The sequence below is a fragment of the Pyrus communis genome, chromosome 4 (assembly GCF_041283825.1).
Source record: "Pyrus communis isolate YQ-2024b chromosome 4, ASM4128382v1, whole genome shotgun sequence".
Lineage (NCBI taxonomy): Eukaryota > Viridiplantae > Streptophyta > Magnoliopsida > Rosales > Rosaceae > Pyrus > Pyrus communis.
Window position 1 is genome coordinate 16,466,343 of NC_142568.1, and position 19,288 is coordinate 16,485,630.

The following is a 19,288-nucleotide window of genomic DNA, read 5'->3' on the forward strand; positions in this document are numbered from 1 at the left end:
AAGTATGAACAATGAAACCTGATAGTCCGTAATGTGTGTGCGTCTAGCGATTTTTTGTGACTCCTTTTCTCTTGATTTTGCCCTGAAAAGTACAAAAGAAAAAAAAAATCATTATAGATGAGAAATACTTGAATCTTCAAATTTCAAGTCAATATACTTAAATTAGTAAATATATTACTTTGATCGAAGTCTACATCACTCTAATCAGTTGAATTGTCTTCATGATTTGGAAGTTTCTCTTCAATTTCATAAATTTATAAATTAGGGTTTAATAATTTGTGGGAAATATAACAATGGGACGAAGAGAGAATGGGAAGTAGACTGGGACACTGGAGACAACGTCTAGAATTCTAACTTCTGGTGCTCTGATAGTCTGGTGTGAAAGAATAAAAAAAAAAAAAAAAAAAAAAGAAGCAGCGATTAGACTTTGGCTTGATAGAAGAAGTTTGAGTCTTTGAATTGTTTGCCTCGATTAGTGGAGTTCTCCACTTTTAATTGATTAGCTTTGCCCTTTTGTTTTTTTTTGGCTAGACTAGCTTTGCCCTTTGTTAATTATTATCTTATATAATTTGCGTACAAATTTTAGGTCGTAGTCTGATGGCTTTTGGGGCCCATCAAATATATATATATATATATATATATATTTTATTTGATTAGTATTTCTATATATTATTTTTATATAATATTATTTTATATATTATTATATTCAATATAAAAATATTTTTGGGAGCCCCCAAAATTTTGGGGCCCTGTGCAATAGAACCGGTTGCACTCCCCAAAAGCCGGCTCTGGTTATCAAACTTGTTCTCCATAACGATAATAACACTTTAAGATTGTTCCAGAAAATGTAGAAATATAGAGAATAATCCGAATGATGACTTTGAGGTACGACTTGAATCGTTTCCTTAAAATGTTATTTGCCCCCACTTGAATGAGTTTGCTAAAGGGTTCTTGGCAAATTACTTCCAGGATACAACAAAGTATGGACTATTTGATTAGCAAAACCGAATTGTATTCCCTTAGAAATAACTAGAAAGAAATTGTATGAATGTGATGGAGAGAAAAGAGAGCAAGAAATGTAGAAACAAATTTCTGAAATTGTGTGTGAAACATTATGCCACAATTGGTGTTTATAGGCATGAAGGCACCCATTCATTGAGTCATTTCATTTAATTGAAGATATACAACTCTTCTTAAAAGTGTTGATCCAAAAGACATGTCTTCTATTTAGAATTTTCAGAAAATAAATATTGACTAATTATATATTTTAATTCTACTCATACAATTTGAGTAATCATCATGTCCTTTAACCAAAACTTGCAACCATTCAAAAAAATATACAACCCTAAAGGGTTGAATAAAACACAACCTTTTGTAAGGTTGATGCCCTTTCTGCACACACACATGCTGCACAACGCAGCCAAATAATAATAATAATAATAATAATAATAATTTATATATTTATTATTGAAATCTCTAACACTTCCGACTATGTCAAAGGGATTGACGGCAATGGAGGTTCAACCCCTGGCAATACGAAGACTTGGCTAGTTGCTGCATGTCAGGTGCATGGTGTGATTGTTTTCGCCAGTCAGTGTCATGACGACAGAATTATAAGGCAAAAATAATTTTCGCACACCTTTTTTTTTTTTTTTTTCCTTATCCACAAAGACGAATAGGCTTTTCCGGATATGACATTGAGATGTGTTGTGGTATATATCTTTAGCTGATATCGTTTTTCATGAATAGCAGTAGCTCAAAAGTTGGATAGAATATTTTCTACAAATTTAATAGTATATATTACACGTGTAAGACAGTGAGCTACTTCCAAAGTTCTTGGCGATGTAGCCGTTTTATCAGAGAAGCATTAGGGTTTGTCTTTTGAGATGTCTGATGCGAAAAAGAGGTGAGAAAGTGGTGGGGGTGGCAATGCTTTCTTTCTCTTTCAGTTTCTCCTTCCTGTAACTTCGTTCTCTCTCAATAGACCCTTTTCAGACTTTTGTTTTCATCACTTGGTCCTCCCTTATCCTCTCTCTCTCTCTCTCTCTCTCTCTCTCGCCACAAAAAATGAGGCCTCCCTTATCCCCTAACTTATCGTTCTTTTGCCTTAATTTGTGTGCTTGATTGGACCTCATTTTACTGCAAATTTTAATGTGGATTTAGGGTTTAATTAGTGTTTACTGAATTTTTGGTTTGTACTAAATGATTGGATATGCCTTTTCTGTCTAAAAGGGATGCCAAAGTAGCTTTCATGTCATAAATTTTGCCCAACAAACATATTTTCCTTCATATTTCGTTGGGGTTTTGATTGGTTTGGCAACCATCTGTTGCTCTTTTTTTGGACTCCAAATTTTACCCACGAGTCCTCAATGTATAATATAATTAGCTTAGGTTCACTCGATAAAATTCTTTAAATCAGAGCACATTCCGCTATTAGATTTAACAATATTCTATGTCATATATTGATATACTTTAAAGCTTCTGATTGTGGGTATTGAGTTTCTTGAAACTTTCATATGATAAACCATTCTTCTAACTTTTTAAAAAGAGCGGTCAAGTTTATCTATGACATGTGAACTACCACTTTTACGCATATTGATAATTGTAAGGTAGAAAAGTGAGCATTATCAATAACATCAAAGCATCATTGGCGATATAACACCATTTATTCCTTTTATATTTTTGTAGGAAAATATTTTATTTATAAAATATCTTAAAATTTACGTTGGATAGTCATCACTATCAATCCACAACCTAATTCTAAAATAAAAAACAAAAACACAATTTTTAAGTACACGATACGCTGAATGAATATAATCATATATATGCAACACCAATACTAACATTAATTAACAATAAGGCTTTAGCTTGTTGTTATTTTTTTTTTATTTTTGACAAACGATAGCGTTAGTAGATTAAATTGTTAATTGTTAAGAAAGATGATCGAATCTACACTACGAATACAGGTTATAATTAATTTTCAGTAAATATCACTAATTGATTTTATAAATTGAAGTTTTACCCATTTTCTTCCCTTTTTTTTTCCTTTCTTTTTGGGTAAATGAAGTTTTACCCATATTTGTTTCTACACATGATTGGTTGGTCAGACAAAGAACGTGGAAGTCGGAGCAAGTGCAGCAATGGTCTCCCCCACACGTACAGTAATTTTGAAAGTACAAATTTATCCCAAAGACATGTTTTTATGTGAACGAGATAAGATTTTAACCCAGGAATTCGGAGACAGTTACACGTGTCGAAGACACAAGTGATGTGGCTCAGACGTTGGAACTGGTCCAAAGAGGTTTTGGTTAACCAGTGTAGCCGGTAAACCCCCGCCAGTTACCGGTTGGCTCTGAATTATGGGGACGAGGCTCAAAACTTTATAAACAGTTTCGCGGGGTTTAAGAAACAAAAAAGAAAGCTGGGTGGTTTTTGTGGGGGTTTTTGGTGATCCGACACGGACAGACCCATTTCCGTAGGTGAGAATATTTGTGTTTTTAGACACCGATTATTGTGGCCTTTTTGTGAAGAAACAAGTATGATTCTCTCTTTTGGTGCAGAGTTTTTTGTTTCGTTGATGAATTTTGGATGGGTGTTTTTCTTCATGAAAAGGAAAATCCAGATCAGATTTTTGCATTTATTTTTGTAGAATCTAGGATTTTTGTGTGTGTTAAATTTTTTGTTTAATTTTGTTTCCTCTGATGTGTTGTTGTACGTTTGCACATTTGAATTTCTTGGAATTTTTGTCTTCCTATTCATTTTAAAATATATGAATTCTATGAAAGTCTCTCTCTCCATATAAATTATGGTTTTCGAGACCTGAGCCAAGTTGGCTAAAACATGAAAGTACATAGAATATCGCTCAAATAAAAGATATGTATATATAATTTTATGATCTGCCATTTTACATTCTGTCAGGGTTTAACATTTTGGTTTCCTGCTGTTTTATTAAAATATTTACATCAATATATATTTTTTATTGTTGTTTGAATACGAGAATGGTTTTTGCAGAAACTGAGGTTTCCAGATCAGGCTCAAGATTATATTATTGTACTTTGAAATGGAGGTTTTCCAACTGCCCTTTTACTCGTAAGCCTTCTTCACCCTTTCAACTGTCAACCTTCTTTTCTGCATTGATGCATTTATGCATTTGATTTACTTTTTTATTATTTTTATATATTATAGGATTATATTTATGTCCTATATTTAATTCTTCTTACCATTCCTTGGATTTTGACGATCAGGAAGTATTAAATAACATGTTTGCTCAAGAATTAAAACTGCATTGAACCTGTAAACTGCTAAAAAGTTAGAGGCTAAATTTGATTGATAGCCCGTGGTGATAGAATAGTCGAAAGATAGTACTGTGGTAAAAAAATATTAGAATCTAAACTTCTGTAGTGAGGTCTGTTAGGATTTAGGTCTAAAATTGAAAGTTTTGTTAACTCTCTGTTAATTGTTAGCACGTGAGCGTTACATCTGACTAAAAAGATAAAATTAGGCTCACATGTGAGCTTCACGTGCTAACAAATAAAGGAGAGTTCTATTTTAGCCTCACATGCTCACGTGCTAACAATTAACGGAGTGGTGTTGGAACTTTTAATTTTGAACCTAAATCCTAATGGATTTCACCACGAAGGTTGTCTTCCAACTACCTATCACCACGGGGACTAATAACCCAATTAGGCCAAAGTTAAATGAACAAATTCCCAGAGTATAATTTTAATTACAAAAATAAAGGAGAGGAAAGCAGGAAAACTACATTTGCTTGGACAGAATTTGTGGAATTTATTTTGACTGTGATCTTCTGTTGTTCAATCTGTTGAATTGTGCTTTTCTTGGTTGAATTGGTCCCGAAATTAGTCTTTCAGAGCTCAATTTGGCTTTAAAAAGTTGGGTTTTGCAGCAATTGGTACAACCAGGATCATATGAGAACTTATCTACATTATATCAGTGTAGTTAAAGGAATAGTATGATTCGTTTGATATATTTGTCTTAGTGTTCTTGGTCAATTTCCTCTTAAACTGAGACGATATTGGAACGTCACAAAAACCTGTGCCTATATTGGGAGTGTTATATGCTGGTCAACTGGTGTGGTCATTTTTCTTCTGCACATGCATTTGATGCAGGAATTTCCTGGCTGCTAATTTGCTATTTCTTTTGTCTCCAGTTTCTGTATATATCATGATTGAATGCAGATGCGAATATCAAGTCATTACGCTTATCAATGTTTTTTGATCGTATTGCAGCGGTGGTTGTTACTTTTAGCAGATGACTCTTTGCACTTGTTATGAATGTCTGAGATATGGTATTGCAGCGGAGGTTGGATTATGGCTTCAGTGGCTACCGGATGCCCGAGGTTCCTCGAGCTTCTAGATCAGCTAGGGTAAATAAAGGCTCCCATGACCCATTTATGGTTGTCTATTGACAATTTTTTTCGTGCGTATAAGGAGTCCTGATCGCATTTTTCATCATTATCTTTGTTTTAGGGGAGGGGACCTATCAGGAAGAAACTTGACGCCAATCAGATTCATGCGTTTGAGATTTTGGCTAGTGTAGCTGGTAAATTATTGCAGGAGAGCAAGGATCCTCTACCGACTAATGATTCTTTTGGAAAGGACCCGCATTTCAAATTTGGCGGTATTACTAAAAGCAAACAACAGGATAAAGGAAGCTTGTTGAAGGAAGAACCTTGTGAGTTGGGAAGCTGTGATGAGGAAACCTTTTCATACGTGCACGGGTTGCAAGAGCGCAGGAAAAGCTATACGTTGAATGGGGTTTCACATTCTCAGGAAAATTTTAGTTACGAGATCAACTCGGTGTCTAAAAGTCTAGATTCAGAGAGGATCAATTTTGGTAAGGGATTGGGTGCAGTTGATAGCAGAAATTCTTGTGGAAGCCATTCTAACAAAGTAGTCAATGACTCTCCCTTATCTGAAGATTCCATTGCAGAGAAGCCACAGGGTCTACTTAAGAGGAAGCAAGTGACTGAACCATCACAGGATACGAGTATGAAGGAAGAAAGAACCGAGTTTCTCGGCAGTTCAGAGGATGTAATGGAAATGGAAGAAAGGCCTCATGAGCTGGTCAGTTCTAGGCATGATGTGAAGACTCCATTTTCAGGGGACTGCAAAAATCACGGTCCTTTTCTCGGCCATTGTGCTAACATTAGAGTAGTTAATAGAGATGATGACAAAAACACCATGACAAAGGAATTTGAACATCCACCAGAAGACGGTGATAAGAAAATAACAAATCTGGCTGCACCCGGTCATGGTAATCAGCTTTACAATGCACTCTTGTTTTTAATGTAAGATAGGCTTTAGGTTCTACGGTAGCAATTGATGATCATATCAATGTTCTTGGCTTAGGACGGAAACTCTTTTTCTTGGATTTTATGTTTGTATGATAAATAATAGCTTTGAAACCGAACTGATGTTTTCAGATGGGAAAATAAGGCAAGCTAACTGTAACTGGAGAACTTGTTACGCACACCAAAGGTCACAAAAGATATATCCTTTCAAAAAGAGAAAGTTCTTTAATTGGAGGCCACTCGCTACATCTGATAGAGGGTGTAACTGTGAAGGCATATTTAACACTCCTGACAAGATACTAAATGGCGACAACTGCTGCGCAGGTTAAATTTTTCATGCTGTCTGCTTTCCGTTTTCTGCCTATATGTAGATAATGATGTATACTCTCCGTTTACGTTAAGGGTTTAGATTTTAGGGATATATTCAAGTTTGGCTGAACAGTCCTAGCTCTTGAATGCAGCAGTTAGATCATCCTCAACAACGGGTCAGCAAGTACCTCCCAAGTCTAACGATTGTAATGGTAAGAATGTCTGCAATAAAATTCTACAACATATTTGTCATTTTACTTTACAATTGTCGTAGACACTTCTTTCTTTTGTTGACCAGTGAAGCTTAGCATTAAATCCTTCAAGGTTCCAGAGCTCTTTATTGAAGTTCCTACAACCGCAACTGTTGGTTCGTTGAAGGTTTGTATTATTGCCATTTTTGATCTGCTGATACGTCAATTTTGCTTGCATTTTGTTCTCTAGGCCTAGTTCTATCTTTTGAGGGGATGGGGGTGGTTAAAAATACAGTGCGGTCTTTCCAATTTCATATGCAACATCAGGTCAAATGAAATGTGTTACAACCGAGCGATTGAAGGTTACTTCAATTTATGTCGTACAAATTTTCAACATTATTTTGATACTTCTTAAGCTGGATAAATTAAGCATGGCTGTCATAAATGATTATTTCTTACACCGAGCAAGGTTGGTTAGGTGGAGTGTATAGTTTCAGCCCTGGTTTCTACTTTTGGGAGCACTAGTAGCGGAAGTAGGGAGGCATTTTGCTTTTTTTGGTTCATAGCTGGAACTTAACTGTTAAGTTATGATTAAGAAGATGCAGAAGGTATGCAATCTTTATCTATCTTAAAATCTTTCCGTTTACGTAGTTGATGAGGCCTCTTAATTGTGTTGGGGAAGAAAAATAGATCCATTATTGGGTTCAAGATATCTCATTCAATCATTTTGTTTAGATTTAGCTGGTGATATCTGATTAGGTAATTTTTCTGCAGAGGACAGTAATGGAGGCAGTAACGTCTATACTCGGAGATGGATTACATGTTGGCATCCTGGTCCAGGGAAAAAAGGTCAGAGATGACAACAAAACTCTACTGCAGACAGGGATTTCTCAGGATGACAAGCGACATAATTTGGGTTTCATCTTGGAGCCCAAACGGGCAAAGCTTACGTATCCTCCATGCAGTGAAGATCCATCTTTGGTATCTGGCAGATCTCAGGAGTTAACCAGGTGATCACATAATAAGTGTTAACTTATGAATTGAATCATCATACTCGTGCCCCAGTGGTAGCTCACACTCGCATTTACTTCCTAGTTTTCGAATCTTAGGTTAGGATTAATCTCGTTGCTTATCTTTATGCGAGTATGTTTTGTTGTCAGGCATTCGGCATCTTTGGTGTCACAACCTGGGACTTCAGATGTCTCGATGAGTCCTCCAGTACTAAGTTTAGGTGGCTGCATTGAAAGAGACTTAAAGGAAGTTCCTTCTCTTGCTAGTACTTCAACTGACAAAACCCCGCCAACATCCCAAGCTCTCGTCGCAGTTCCACCAATTAGCATGAAGGCATTGGCTGTGGTTCCTTTTCATCGGAAATCTGGGCATCAAGAGTATGTACAGCGCCGAATCAGGAGACCTTTCTCTGTTCCAGAAGTAGAAGCATTGGTTCAGGCTGTTGAGAAACTTGGAACGGGAAGGTTGGCTTGAACTTTGATTATACTTTGCTATAGTTGAGAAAAACTAGTACCATGATGCAGATTGTGAGAATTTTCTTCGATTGCAGGTGGCGCGATGTTAAGTTGCGTGCTTTCGAAAGTACAAAACATCGAACTTACGTGGATCTGAAGGTGAGTGTTTTATTTGATAATTGTTTAGCTGAAGCTTAAATGGAATGGCGTTCAACGCTGTTGTCATCTCAACAATATTTGGAAAATTGGGATGGTGCAGGACAAGTGGAAAACGTTGGTGCACACAGCGAGGATCTCCCCGCAGCAAAGGAGGGGAGAGCCGGTTCCACAGGAGCTCTTGGACCGCGTCCTAGCCGCCCATGCCTACTGGTCTCAGCGGCACGCCAAACAGCAGGTGAAAGCGGCGGTCTGAGCCCGAGGCTCTGTAACAGAGAACCGGGAAGGAGAATGGTATGTTGTCTATATGTAGAATTACAGACAGAAAAATTGACATGTAAACGTGACCTGTTGCAAAATGCTGTCTTAACTTGACCCACAAGACACCAAATCCTTTCGATCCCAATTAAAAAGTGTCTTGTGAGATCATCTTCAGTAGACATGTCAAACAATTATTGTCAAAATTTTATTCCATCGCTAATGCGGACAATTGAATATACATGTTAAATCTTCTTTCATATATGCATGTGTTAAATCTTCTTTCATATATGCATGTGTTAAATATAAAAGCATTTGACGCCTAAGACCATCTCCAAATGAGATGTCAAATTCTAAGTGGAATGCCATGTAATCAAATTTGAAGGTTGAAACTTGTCAATCCTATGTGAATTGAGATATGAGTTTTCATATGCTAAATTTGATATATGAGTTTTCAGAGAAAATGTGATGTCAAATAATTTTTAATTATTTTATTTTGTGAATCCCATTAATGCACCAATTATAGATCTTGAAAATTTATTTTAATTGATTTTTTTTTAAATGGGTCCTATAAATATCATTTATAATAAAAAAAACATATTGGTTGAAAAAATAAAAAATCTGACAATGCCACGTTAACCATCAAATTAACATTTAATATTTATCTTTTTAACATATTTATTGAAGATGCTCTTAAGTTTTGTGCTGTCAAAAAGGACAGACAAAGGCAATGCAGTGAATCCATGTCAGTTTATATGACATTTTTGGTCAAAAGAAATGTTGCCGTTTTTTGTCCCACATTGCATCTCACGTCACATTTGAATGCTTTGACATGCAAAATAATTTGTTTTCAATTCAATCCATGATTTTTCAAAAATTTGAGCGTTGTTTGTAGCCACATTTGACTTGTGAGTTATACCTTATTCTTAATCTTGTGACACGAGTCAGGTGCTAACTTGTCACAATGGGTCACCAAATCACATGGAATATGAATCATCTCTCCCTCCCTCCCTCCCTCCCTAATGGTTAGTTTTGCCAAAGCCCCTTGGAACAATATTAACAAAACCATTTTGATACCAGAGTTGAAGAAATAATAGTTATGAGTTATTCCTGCACCTGAAATCGAAGAAATAATAGTTATGAGTTATTCCTGCACCTGAAATTGAAGAGATATTCTCGTTACTAATTCATCATGTAACAAGTTTTTATTGAACTCATGGTTCAAATTTTCAACATGTTGTAAGCACTAATTGATCGGGTAATGCCATGAATTGATTGCAATTGAAATTATGTGTTGGGTTTCATATTCTCAGTATTAGTGCATTTGAGGTTTTATCCAATTCCTAGTGTCACTGCACTCGTGTTCCTTCTTATCCCAAGTATCAGCTGTAAATAAAAAAACAAAATGAAAATGATAGTCACTCTTTTTTTTTTTTTTACACAACCATTCGTATTTGTGTCCACAAGATTGGATAAATTAAGCAAAACCTGATCAACAAGAGAATCACAAACACACTTTATTTAATACATAACTAATATGTAGAAACAGGAACTCTCAGGGTACTATACTAGATACACATGGTTCACCAATCTATAGAGAGACAAGAACCAATCTATAGAGAGACAAGAAGCATGTGAAGGAATTTCAAATGGTGCATTTCTCATTTGTGGTCCTTGTGAAGAACACCACTTGACTGTTGCAAATTCAGCAGCAACTCCTACTTCTATCCAATCATAAATAGACACATGTTCAAATAATTGAAATAGTAATCACACATTGAACATGTGTCCATCTATGATTGATTATGAACATGTGTCCATCTGTGATTGATTAGAAGCAGAAGCGGCTGCTAGATTTGTAGCAGCCAAGTAGTGTCCCCTTGCGAAGTGCATGTGCTTAACTTGGGTTGATCAATTAATTAAGCACTAATTGCAGCTAGAATTATTATTTAAATTGAGTATCAGGTAGACAGTTATGTGTGGTCAACTCTTACTACACTTTTTATGCTAAAGAAGTATTATGTATTTGATAAAGTACTAATCTTTTGGAAAGATCAACCTCTTCGGATCCATTTTGTGGGGATTTTAGAAATCTTCACATTCTAGTTATTCATTGTACATCGTGCAGCCAATTTTTATAAGATACTATTTGTGTTTAATTTTAATAAAAAAAATCAAATGATTTATGACCGCACGATGCACGATGAATGGCTAAGATGTGTAGATTTCTAAAACCACCACAATTTGAATCCGGATGGGATCCAAGTCCAATCTTTTGCATCTCCAAAACACAGTTAAATTTGTGTTTTTCAATGAAATTTTTTTAGTGTAACGGTCATACTGTTACATGGATGTTGTTAGTATTTTAGTATGTATTTACCATACTTAGTACTACAGTCTAGTGATATTCTTTTGCACCTGCACATAAGAGATCTTAAAATCATATTTTGTGAATGACGAGTTCGATTTCAATTATTCCCGTCATTCCTTTGTGTAAATATATTTTTGTATAATGTTGTGTCCCAAACGTTATTTTTTTTTTCACTAGGTGAGGTGCTAAGGGAATTCCCAAATTAGGTGAGGTGCTGGAGGTTGAAACCGATTCGAAATGATTGGTTCAAATGCTCAACAAAGAGATCCAAGATGATGTTTCTATGTAGGTATTTTGGTTGATATTTGGAATATGATGCGGTCATTCCAGTTGGTGAAGTTCATCTTCACCCCTCATCAATGCAATCATGCAACCCATATGGTGGCGGTGTACATTTTGAAGCATGGCGGGATAATTAGTTGGGATGAATTAGGACTAGAATTTCTTTTTAATATTTTAGCAGAAGAAGCAAATGTTTCCATTCGTATTTGATTATTAATATAATTCTAACTTTCGACAAAAAAAAGACCACTTCTATTAACAAATAGATACATGTGTTATACCATAAGTGAATTAGTAACATCACTTGACAATATGACGTACTAAAACTCTCTTTCTAATAAAAGTAAGAATTACTTGTATTATGAATCCTACTTTTATCAGAGAGATAATTTAAACGTGGTGTCTCTCCTTAGCATCACCCGTTCCGCTTTATCCTCTTGCATTTCCCCTTTTGTTTTCGGGTAATTGCGTGATTGAACAAATCGATCAATGATGAACGTAAACAAATAAAGAAGTGCAGGTTGGTTGTTGGCATAACAAAAATCAAAGACAGTAGAGAGCCACACAAACACACATGTGAACGAAAAATTCATCATTCTTTTGGTGGCACTTTCAGCTTTTTGAAAGATGCCCCTATTCCCACGGACCATGTCATTTGTCATGCTACTTTCACTTGGTATGCTATCCAACATTTAAATTGTTTCCAAAATTCAATGTTTCACATTGATTTTTCTTTTCCATATCAAAGAGATCAAAAAGTTGTTGTTGGGTTTTTTTTTTATTTATTTTTTTTTTTTTTGACAAACAAAAATGTTAGTGCGTTAATTATGTTGTGAATAATATGTGGATGACCTACATGAATAGTTTGTAACTATTTATGCACAGTATTTTCACTATTCATTTGTGAAAAATTTGTAAAGTGAATAGTGTTATCTTTGCTTATAAAACGAATGAGGGTATAGAAGCAAGGAGGCGCACGGAAGTGGAAGAGAGAACAGAAGTGGAAGAGAGAAAAGAGAAGAAGAGAGAGAAAAGAGAAGAAGAGAGAGAAAAGAGAGGAAGAGGAGAGGGGATAATAGAGAGAGAGTTATTTTGTACTCTTATTATTCTAAATTATAATGGAAGTACCATTGTTGTCCCAAGGACGTACTCCAGTCACACTGACTGTAGAGGAACCTCGTAAATTTTGTGTCTTGTTTCTTTTATTCCACTGCATACACCATCGCTTTTACAACACGTTATCAGTACGAGATGCTCTCATGTTAGTGGAAAGCATAACACCATAAATTCGGACAAACAAAGGTACAACAAAACAAGCAAAGGTATGTCCATTTTTTCGTCTCACCCACCGTGCCAGAAGCGCCCCACCGAATTCCGGTAAGAATTAAAATTTACAACGATCTGTAGTCGTCACGAGATAAGAAAAGTCGTACCTAACAACTGGTTTTCAGAGATCCAGAAGAATCTCATCAGACTTGGAAACCCAGATTGCGTCATTTTCGACGGATCTCGAGAACTCCTATGAATACTCAGTTGTCTGAGATGGTGATGGCAAGACTGACTCCACATAGGCCTCCCTTTCTTGTACCTCCATCAACCCCGATGTCATCTATGTTCCTGTATGAAAGTTCTTGTTTCACGATGCCATATTCTTTGGACCATGCAAGGAAAATTGAAGAAAACACGAGGATGGGAAATGGTATTCCTTATCTGGCCTTTCCCATGGAAAAAGTAACAGTCTGTGCGTTTTTGCAGAAAGAAAAAGAGGCAAAAGCAATGGAATTATGCATCAGCACATTTTGAAAAAGCATAAGACAAAATAATAAAATAAAAGGAAAAATGATGGTGCGTTAGACACCATGTGGAAACCAAGAAAAAAAAAACAAAGGTTTTTTGGATTGTTGCACCATGTGAATGAATAAGAAAAAAAAAATAATAATAGAAAAAAAAGGGTAAAGGCTTTTAGATGGTGTTGCACCATCTGAAAAGAAAGAAGAAAATATATATGTATTTATTTATGTGAATGATGTTGGTTTAAAATCCTTTCACAAGTTCTATTTACTTTAAAGCAATTTATTTATCATGGACGATTTTACTGCCTACTGCTTTAAGTTTTTGATTTAAGTGAATGGTGCTGAATTAAAACCCTTATCACAAGCTTTATTTACTTAAATGCAATTTATTTACTGTGGCTGGAATTACCGCCTATTGTTTTAATTTATTTATTGTACTTATCTTTTGTTACGATGAGTATATATAGGACCTGAAATTCCTTGATCAGATCAGAACCTGCAGTTTCTTGATCCTAATCATATAAAATGATTGGACCCGAAGTTCCATCATACCAAAAGATCGGGTATGAAGTCCCTTGATCCTCAAGATCAGGACATAAAGTTCTTTGATGAGTACAGTAAGTTTGAAGTGCCATAGTGCCTCAACTTAATTATAATAAAAGTCATAAGAGTTTCAGTCTACAGACTATTAAATAAGGATAAGAAGTTCCTTATATCCATACTCAAAATGGTTTAGCAGAAATATTTATTAAGCGGATGAAATTGATTACCCGCGCTCTGCTCATGAAAACAAAATTGTCAAGTTTTCTACATGGTGACATGTCATGATGCATTATTAGTTTGGTTGGGACCTGTCTCCAACCATCAATACTTCTCAATACAACTCGTGTTTAGGAACCAACCAAACATTATACATTTATGTGTTTTTGATTGTGTTATCTATGTGCCTATTGCACCGCCGTAATATATTAAAATGAGGTATCAACACAAATTGGAAATTTATGTTGGATTTGATTCATCATCTATCATTCAATATTTGGAACCCTGGATTGAGGATATGTTTACCGTGTAGTTTACGAATTGTCATTTTGATAAGACAATTTTCCCGCTGTTAGGGGGAGAAAATAACTTCGTTTTAGAAGAACGATTGGAAAATATCATTCCAGAAGAATGATGAGAAATGACCGTTCCAGAAGAACGAAGAGAATTTGTCTTATTTTGATTCATGAAGCAATCAATATAAAAACGAAGTGAGAATAATTGAATGATGTAACGATATGCAAATCAAATGCCAGATGCATTTAATGATGCAATGAAAGTGATGAAATCACATATACTTGCTGCAAATGTGCCTACAAGAATTGATGTCCTTATTGGACAAAATAATGATGCAGTAAATGATTTATCTATTTCACGTCTGAAGCGTGGTAGTCCTTCAGACTCAAAATGGTTAGTCATTTGAAAGAAGAAGAATATGACACTATTGAACTATTACATTCCCGAAGCATAATTGCAATATGCCGGAAGCATGACAGTTGCTGCATGGATACACGTCCTAGAAAGGACAATCCGGGACATGGGAATGTTGATGTCTCATGGATGAAGCATGATTGACGTATAGGTTCCAATGACTCAACTCCCGAAGTGGAGATTAAAATCCAAGCTCTATAATGCTCAAGAGGAGGTTATGATCCGCATTCTCTAAACTATGACTATCCTGGAAGAAATAGTGTAATGCTCTTGAAGAGGCAACGGATATCCAAAGAAATGGAAAGCTTTTATGCATGCACATGCACATGAAAATATGGGATCACAAATTGATGATAACCAATGGTAATTTTGGTTTTTACAAGTAGCTACTAAATTCATCAATGAGTTGTATTGATATTGAGTCCCGTTCTTTTTCTGTCAACAAAATTATTGGCCAAAATGGAGAAAGGCAATTCCATTACAATTTTGTAAGAACGTGGAAAAATAGACCTATATACTTGAATGCAATTCAAATAGCCAAAGGATGTTAAACCTAGAAGGTTACATATGGGCATTTGTAATACTGTGAAATACACTCACACGATATGACACAAGGTTATAAACAAGTTCATATGAATAGAGAATTATATACGAAGGGTTATGTGTCGCCTACATCATATCTCCATAAGTAAATCCCTCAAATATACATGGAAGCAAATTGCTCTGTATAAATTCCAAAGGAAAATGTGTCATAAAGTGTAGAAAATTCTTGAAGGATTCAAATTGCTTAAAGTAAGCCCCGAAAGGGTAAAGCATAAAATATGTACTCAATACCAATGGATGGTATAAATTGCCTTAGTGAGTGCTTTCATTATGATATTGTTGCAGCATACTAAAATCTCTTGCAAGAGTTGATGATATTAAATTGGGACTCCTGAAGAGTCTAGAAAGATTATAAAGTGTTAAGGGAAATATTGTCTTGAACTGCAGATCGATCAATATGTCAACACGAATGTTATCCATGATGTTTATAATATTAAAGAATCATATGTATTGAAGATTATGAGTTGAATACTCAAATGATTTAGACACTAAGAATGATCAATTATCTTCGTTAGGGTAAATATAAATTGATATTTGGTCCAGAAGTACCAGATCTTAGTGAAGTATATGCTTTATTGTATTTGGCACAATACATTGAATGCAATAAAACTTATTTATTAATATCTCCGAGAAATTACAGACATGTACATACACATGAGTTAAAACAAACAAACAAGATGAGCTTTCACAAAGGTTGCTCATGTGAAACCTCAGTACTCGGCAATACCCCATAAGGGGGAGGCACTAGAGATTGATCATGTGGCACCCCAGTACTTGACAAAACACCAGAAGGAGAAGGCATCAGTTGCCTTCGGAATCTAGCAACGAACCTCTGGTGATCATTTTGAATCCGACTTTCGGATTCTTGAAGATGGTCAAGTTTTCTTTTCATGCTCGTTGAGTAATTATTTGCAAGCATGTGTAACACTCTATTCTCGTGCTTAAGCCCTCTGATTTCTTGTTTAAGACTTGCCACCTCAGCCATCAATGATTCAAGTTGGTGATTCCGAGCAAGTAGGCGTTGGCCTATATTGGACACAGAGCCCGCACATTGAACACTAAGAGCCAAGCAGTCTTGAAAGATCGACTCATCAGACTGTTTTGAAAGGATTATGTTATCCTTTGGAGTGAGAAGATTCCTAGCTACCACAGTAGCGGTATGTTATTGTTCATCACATAGTCCCCAATCGTAAGAGGACCATTAGAAGATAAGAAGGATGAACGCCATATATTATCTTAACGCTGCTTGTCTGTATCACTCTTAAGACTCAAATCTAAGTCAATGTTAGATGGGCAAGCCATTTTCAGAAATGATGAAGGAAAAATGAGGTTAAATAAAATCTCAGAAATGCAAGAAGGGAAAATTTCTACAGGCAACAACTTTCTGAGCATACTCTTGAACACAATTGATGTCTCTATAAAAGAAGAGGCAATAGAGCCACTTGTTCAGAGATCGAATATGCATCGCTCTCCGAATTTCAAAAGCCAGATTTTCCTTAATAAAGTTTGTTGGCATTTTTTAAATGCAATCTCAGCTTTTTCGGATATCGTGTGCAACTTTGTCAAGGATCTCTGACAAAGTTGAAAACGCGTAAATTTTACTGTTCTAATTACACCACATTTGCTGACAAGAGTAAAGGCACAACACCACTACTTGATATTGAAAAATCTATATATATGTCGACCTTTGTTCTCCATAACAAGGCAGACTTGCAAGAATACTTAACTCTTCCTCATCTCCGAGAATGCATATTTAACAAAGCATCTTGAAATACCCAATTTTCTTATTCTCCGAGAATACCTCTTTAAACTAGTCACACTAGAGCAAGATTATCTCATATCATCAGGGACGAGAGCAAGAATATCTTATATCATGCAATTTCCCTGTCCTTTACTTTGTCCTTGATTTTACCTGCAAAGATAAGGATAAAGAAAGCAATATGTCGGAACCTCCACTAAAACTTTCGATAAGGAACCAATTGCTTAGAACCTTTCCTGATTGCTTACCTAGAATTGCTCTCGAGTACTCATCTTCAACTGTTGATGGAGCTGGGTCTCAAGTCATCAACACCGCATAATAATTGGCCTGTTGTTGACTTTTTACACTGAAGCTGCCACGCATGGATGAGTCACCTACAAGGTTTGCATTCCACTCCTGCATCAGAGGACAAATACTACAAGATGTCAAACCTGCATAGGGAAAATACCACTTCTGCAAGGGGAACAAATAAGGCAAGTGAAAATGATACATTGAAACATGTGGAGACAAGCACAACAAAACACGTGCCAGTTCATCCCCGACAAAGCCTAAGATCACTTATCACATGAAGCTCCTCATGGTCCAATTTCATTCAAGATCAAGCCTAGACGACCCTTGAAGAAATCACAAGTCTGATTCAAGATCAAGTATCCACCACCCTTGAATCAAATGCAGCTCCAAATAAAAGTATTAAATTCAGACCTTTGGAGGAAGTCTAGCAGAAGGCCCTCCAACCCAGTTCAAGAACAAGCGTGTGAAAAGTTAACAACAAGTAAAACACTTTTTTTCGGCAACTCTTCTCGCTAAGAGTTGAAATCAGCCTAGATGATTTGAAATCAGGGGGAGATACTCATCAGGGGGAGTATCCAAAACAGATCAAGATTTTAACGAGTTAATCGAAGACATGTGGCCATCCAAGGGAGAGTGTTGTGAATAATATGTGGATGGCCCACATGAATAGTTTGTAACTATTTATGCACAATATTTTCACTATTCATTTGTGGAAAATTTGTAAAGTGAACAGTGTTATCTTTGCTTATAAAACGAATGAGGGTATAGAAGCAAGGAGGCGCACGGAAGTGGAAGAGAGAACGGAAATGGAAGAGAGAAAAGAGAAGAAGAGGAAGAGAGAAAAGAGAGGAAGAGTAGAGAGAATAATAGAGAGAGTTATTTTGTACTTTTATTATTCTAAATTATAATGGAAGCACCTCTGCTGCCCCGAGGACGTACTCCAGTCACACTAACTATAGAGAAATCTCGTAAATTTTGTGTCTTATTTCTTTTATTCCATTGCACACACCATAGATTTTACAACAAATTATTAGTTGTTAATAGAAAAAGAAATTTGTGAGAATCAAACTTACACACATAATTCTTTTCCGGCAAAGAGCCATGTGCAAGGGATAAAAAGTTATAATGATGATGACACCCTTATAGTCAAGATTCTAAAAGTAAAGTTTTGTTGTCACTTAGTATAGTTAGCCCACTCTATTTATTAAGAGAACAGCTGGCTCCTTAAAAGTGAGGAAGAGTTCTTTACTCAAGATGCTTTGTTATTTGTTTTCAAAATTTCGTGCTTATGGTCGAAATCTCTTATATATAAATCATTCTACAAAGATCATTTAAAAAAAAAAAAATCAGATAAGATTGTTTAGTCAATGAACTACAGCAAATAGATATACAATTCGTAGTACTTTTACCGTATTCAATGATTTGTCTATATACATTTCAATGACTTGAGGAGAGACTTCTCCTTATCCATTGAGGAGCCAAGTTAATTCTATTTTTTAATTCTGAATCTGTGGCTGAGGGAATTTCATCAGATCGCTTTCACCTACCCTAATACAAGAGGTCCTCTTAATTTTATGTGAGCGCATGGATGACCCGGTTCTAGGCCTTACAAAGACAGGAATTTAAATAGGTGGGTTTCCTCCATGGTTGAGCTTAATTCAATAACACATTGTCATTAGTTTTTGATACAACAACACATTATTAGACCGTAACGCGACCAATTCTATTTTATACAAATTAGTCTCATGAAAGTGGGTTCAGATGACCTAGGACTGTTCTCCAAAAGTGGAAAGAAAAACGAGCCCCATGTGGGACAACTCTCCGTTTAAAGATCCACACGTGGCAATTAGGAATAAGCAACGTAGTATTTTTTTTTTTTTTTTTTGGGTAGAAGAATAGTCAAGGCAACGTAGTTGAAGTCCGCAAGACCATGATACATAGGAAGACAAGATAACACCGCTCCATCTCATGAAATGGACAGCCGATGATACCCGCTGAAATTTTAACGGACTCCAAATCAACGGTT

General features: G+C 35.8%; 1 protein-coding gene across 4 annotated transcripts; it reads left to right on the plus strand.

Annotated features, from left to right (window-relative positions):
• Nucleotides 1-3,364: 3,364 nt before the first annotated feature.
• LOC137723574 (telomere repeat-binding protein 5-like) lies at nt 3,365-8,955 on the plus strand. 4 transcript variants are annotated; one of them, XM_088692657.1, is made up of 12 exons: nt 3,365-3,479; nt 4,012-4,089; nt 5,250-5,386; nt 5,490-5,856; nt 5,941-6,276; nt 6,446-6,637; nt 6,775-6,834; nt 6,921-7,000; nt 7,588-7,823; nt 7,974-8,288; nt 8,375-8,438; nt 8,539-8,955. In XM_088692657.1, the coding sequence occupies exons 3-12, from the start codon at nt 5,306-5,308 to the stop codon at nt 8,689-8,691; spliced, it is 1,884 nt and encodes a 627-aa protein (XP_088548783.1). In that variant the 5' UTR covers nt 3,365-3,479; nt 4,012-4,089; nt 5,250-5,305; the 3' UTR covers nt 8,692-8,955. The 4 variants fall into 4 exon arrangements, with proteins under 4 accessions (XP_088548783.1, XP_088548784.1, XP_068318871.2 ...); XM_088692658.1 differs by having other exon boundaries at nt 6,778-6,834; XM_068462770.2 differs by having other exon boundaries at nt 5,490-6,276.
• Nucleotides 8,956-19,288: the final 10,333 nt, after the last annotated feature.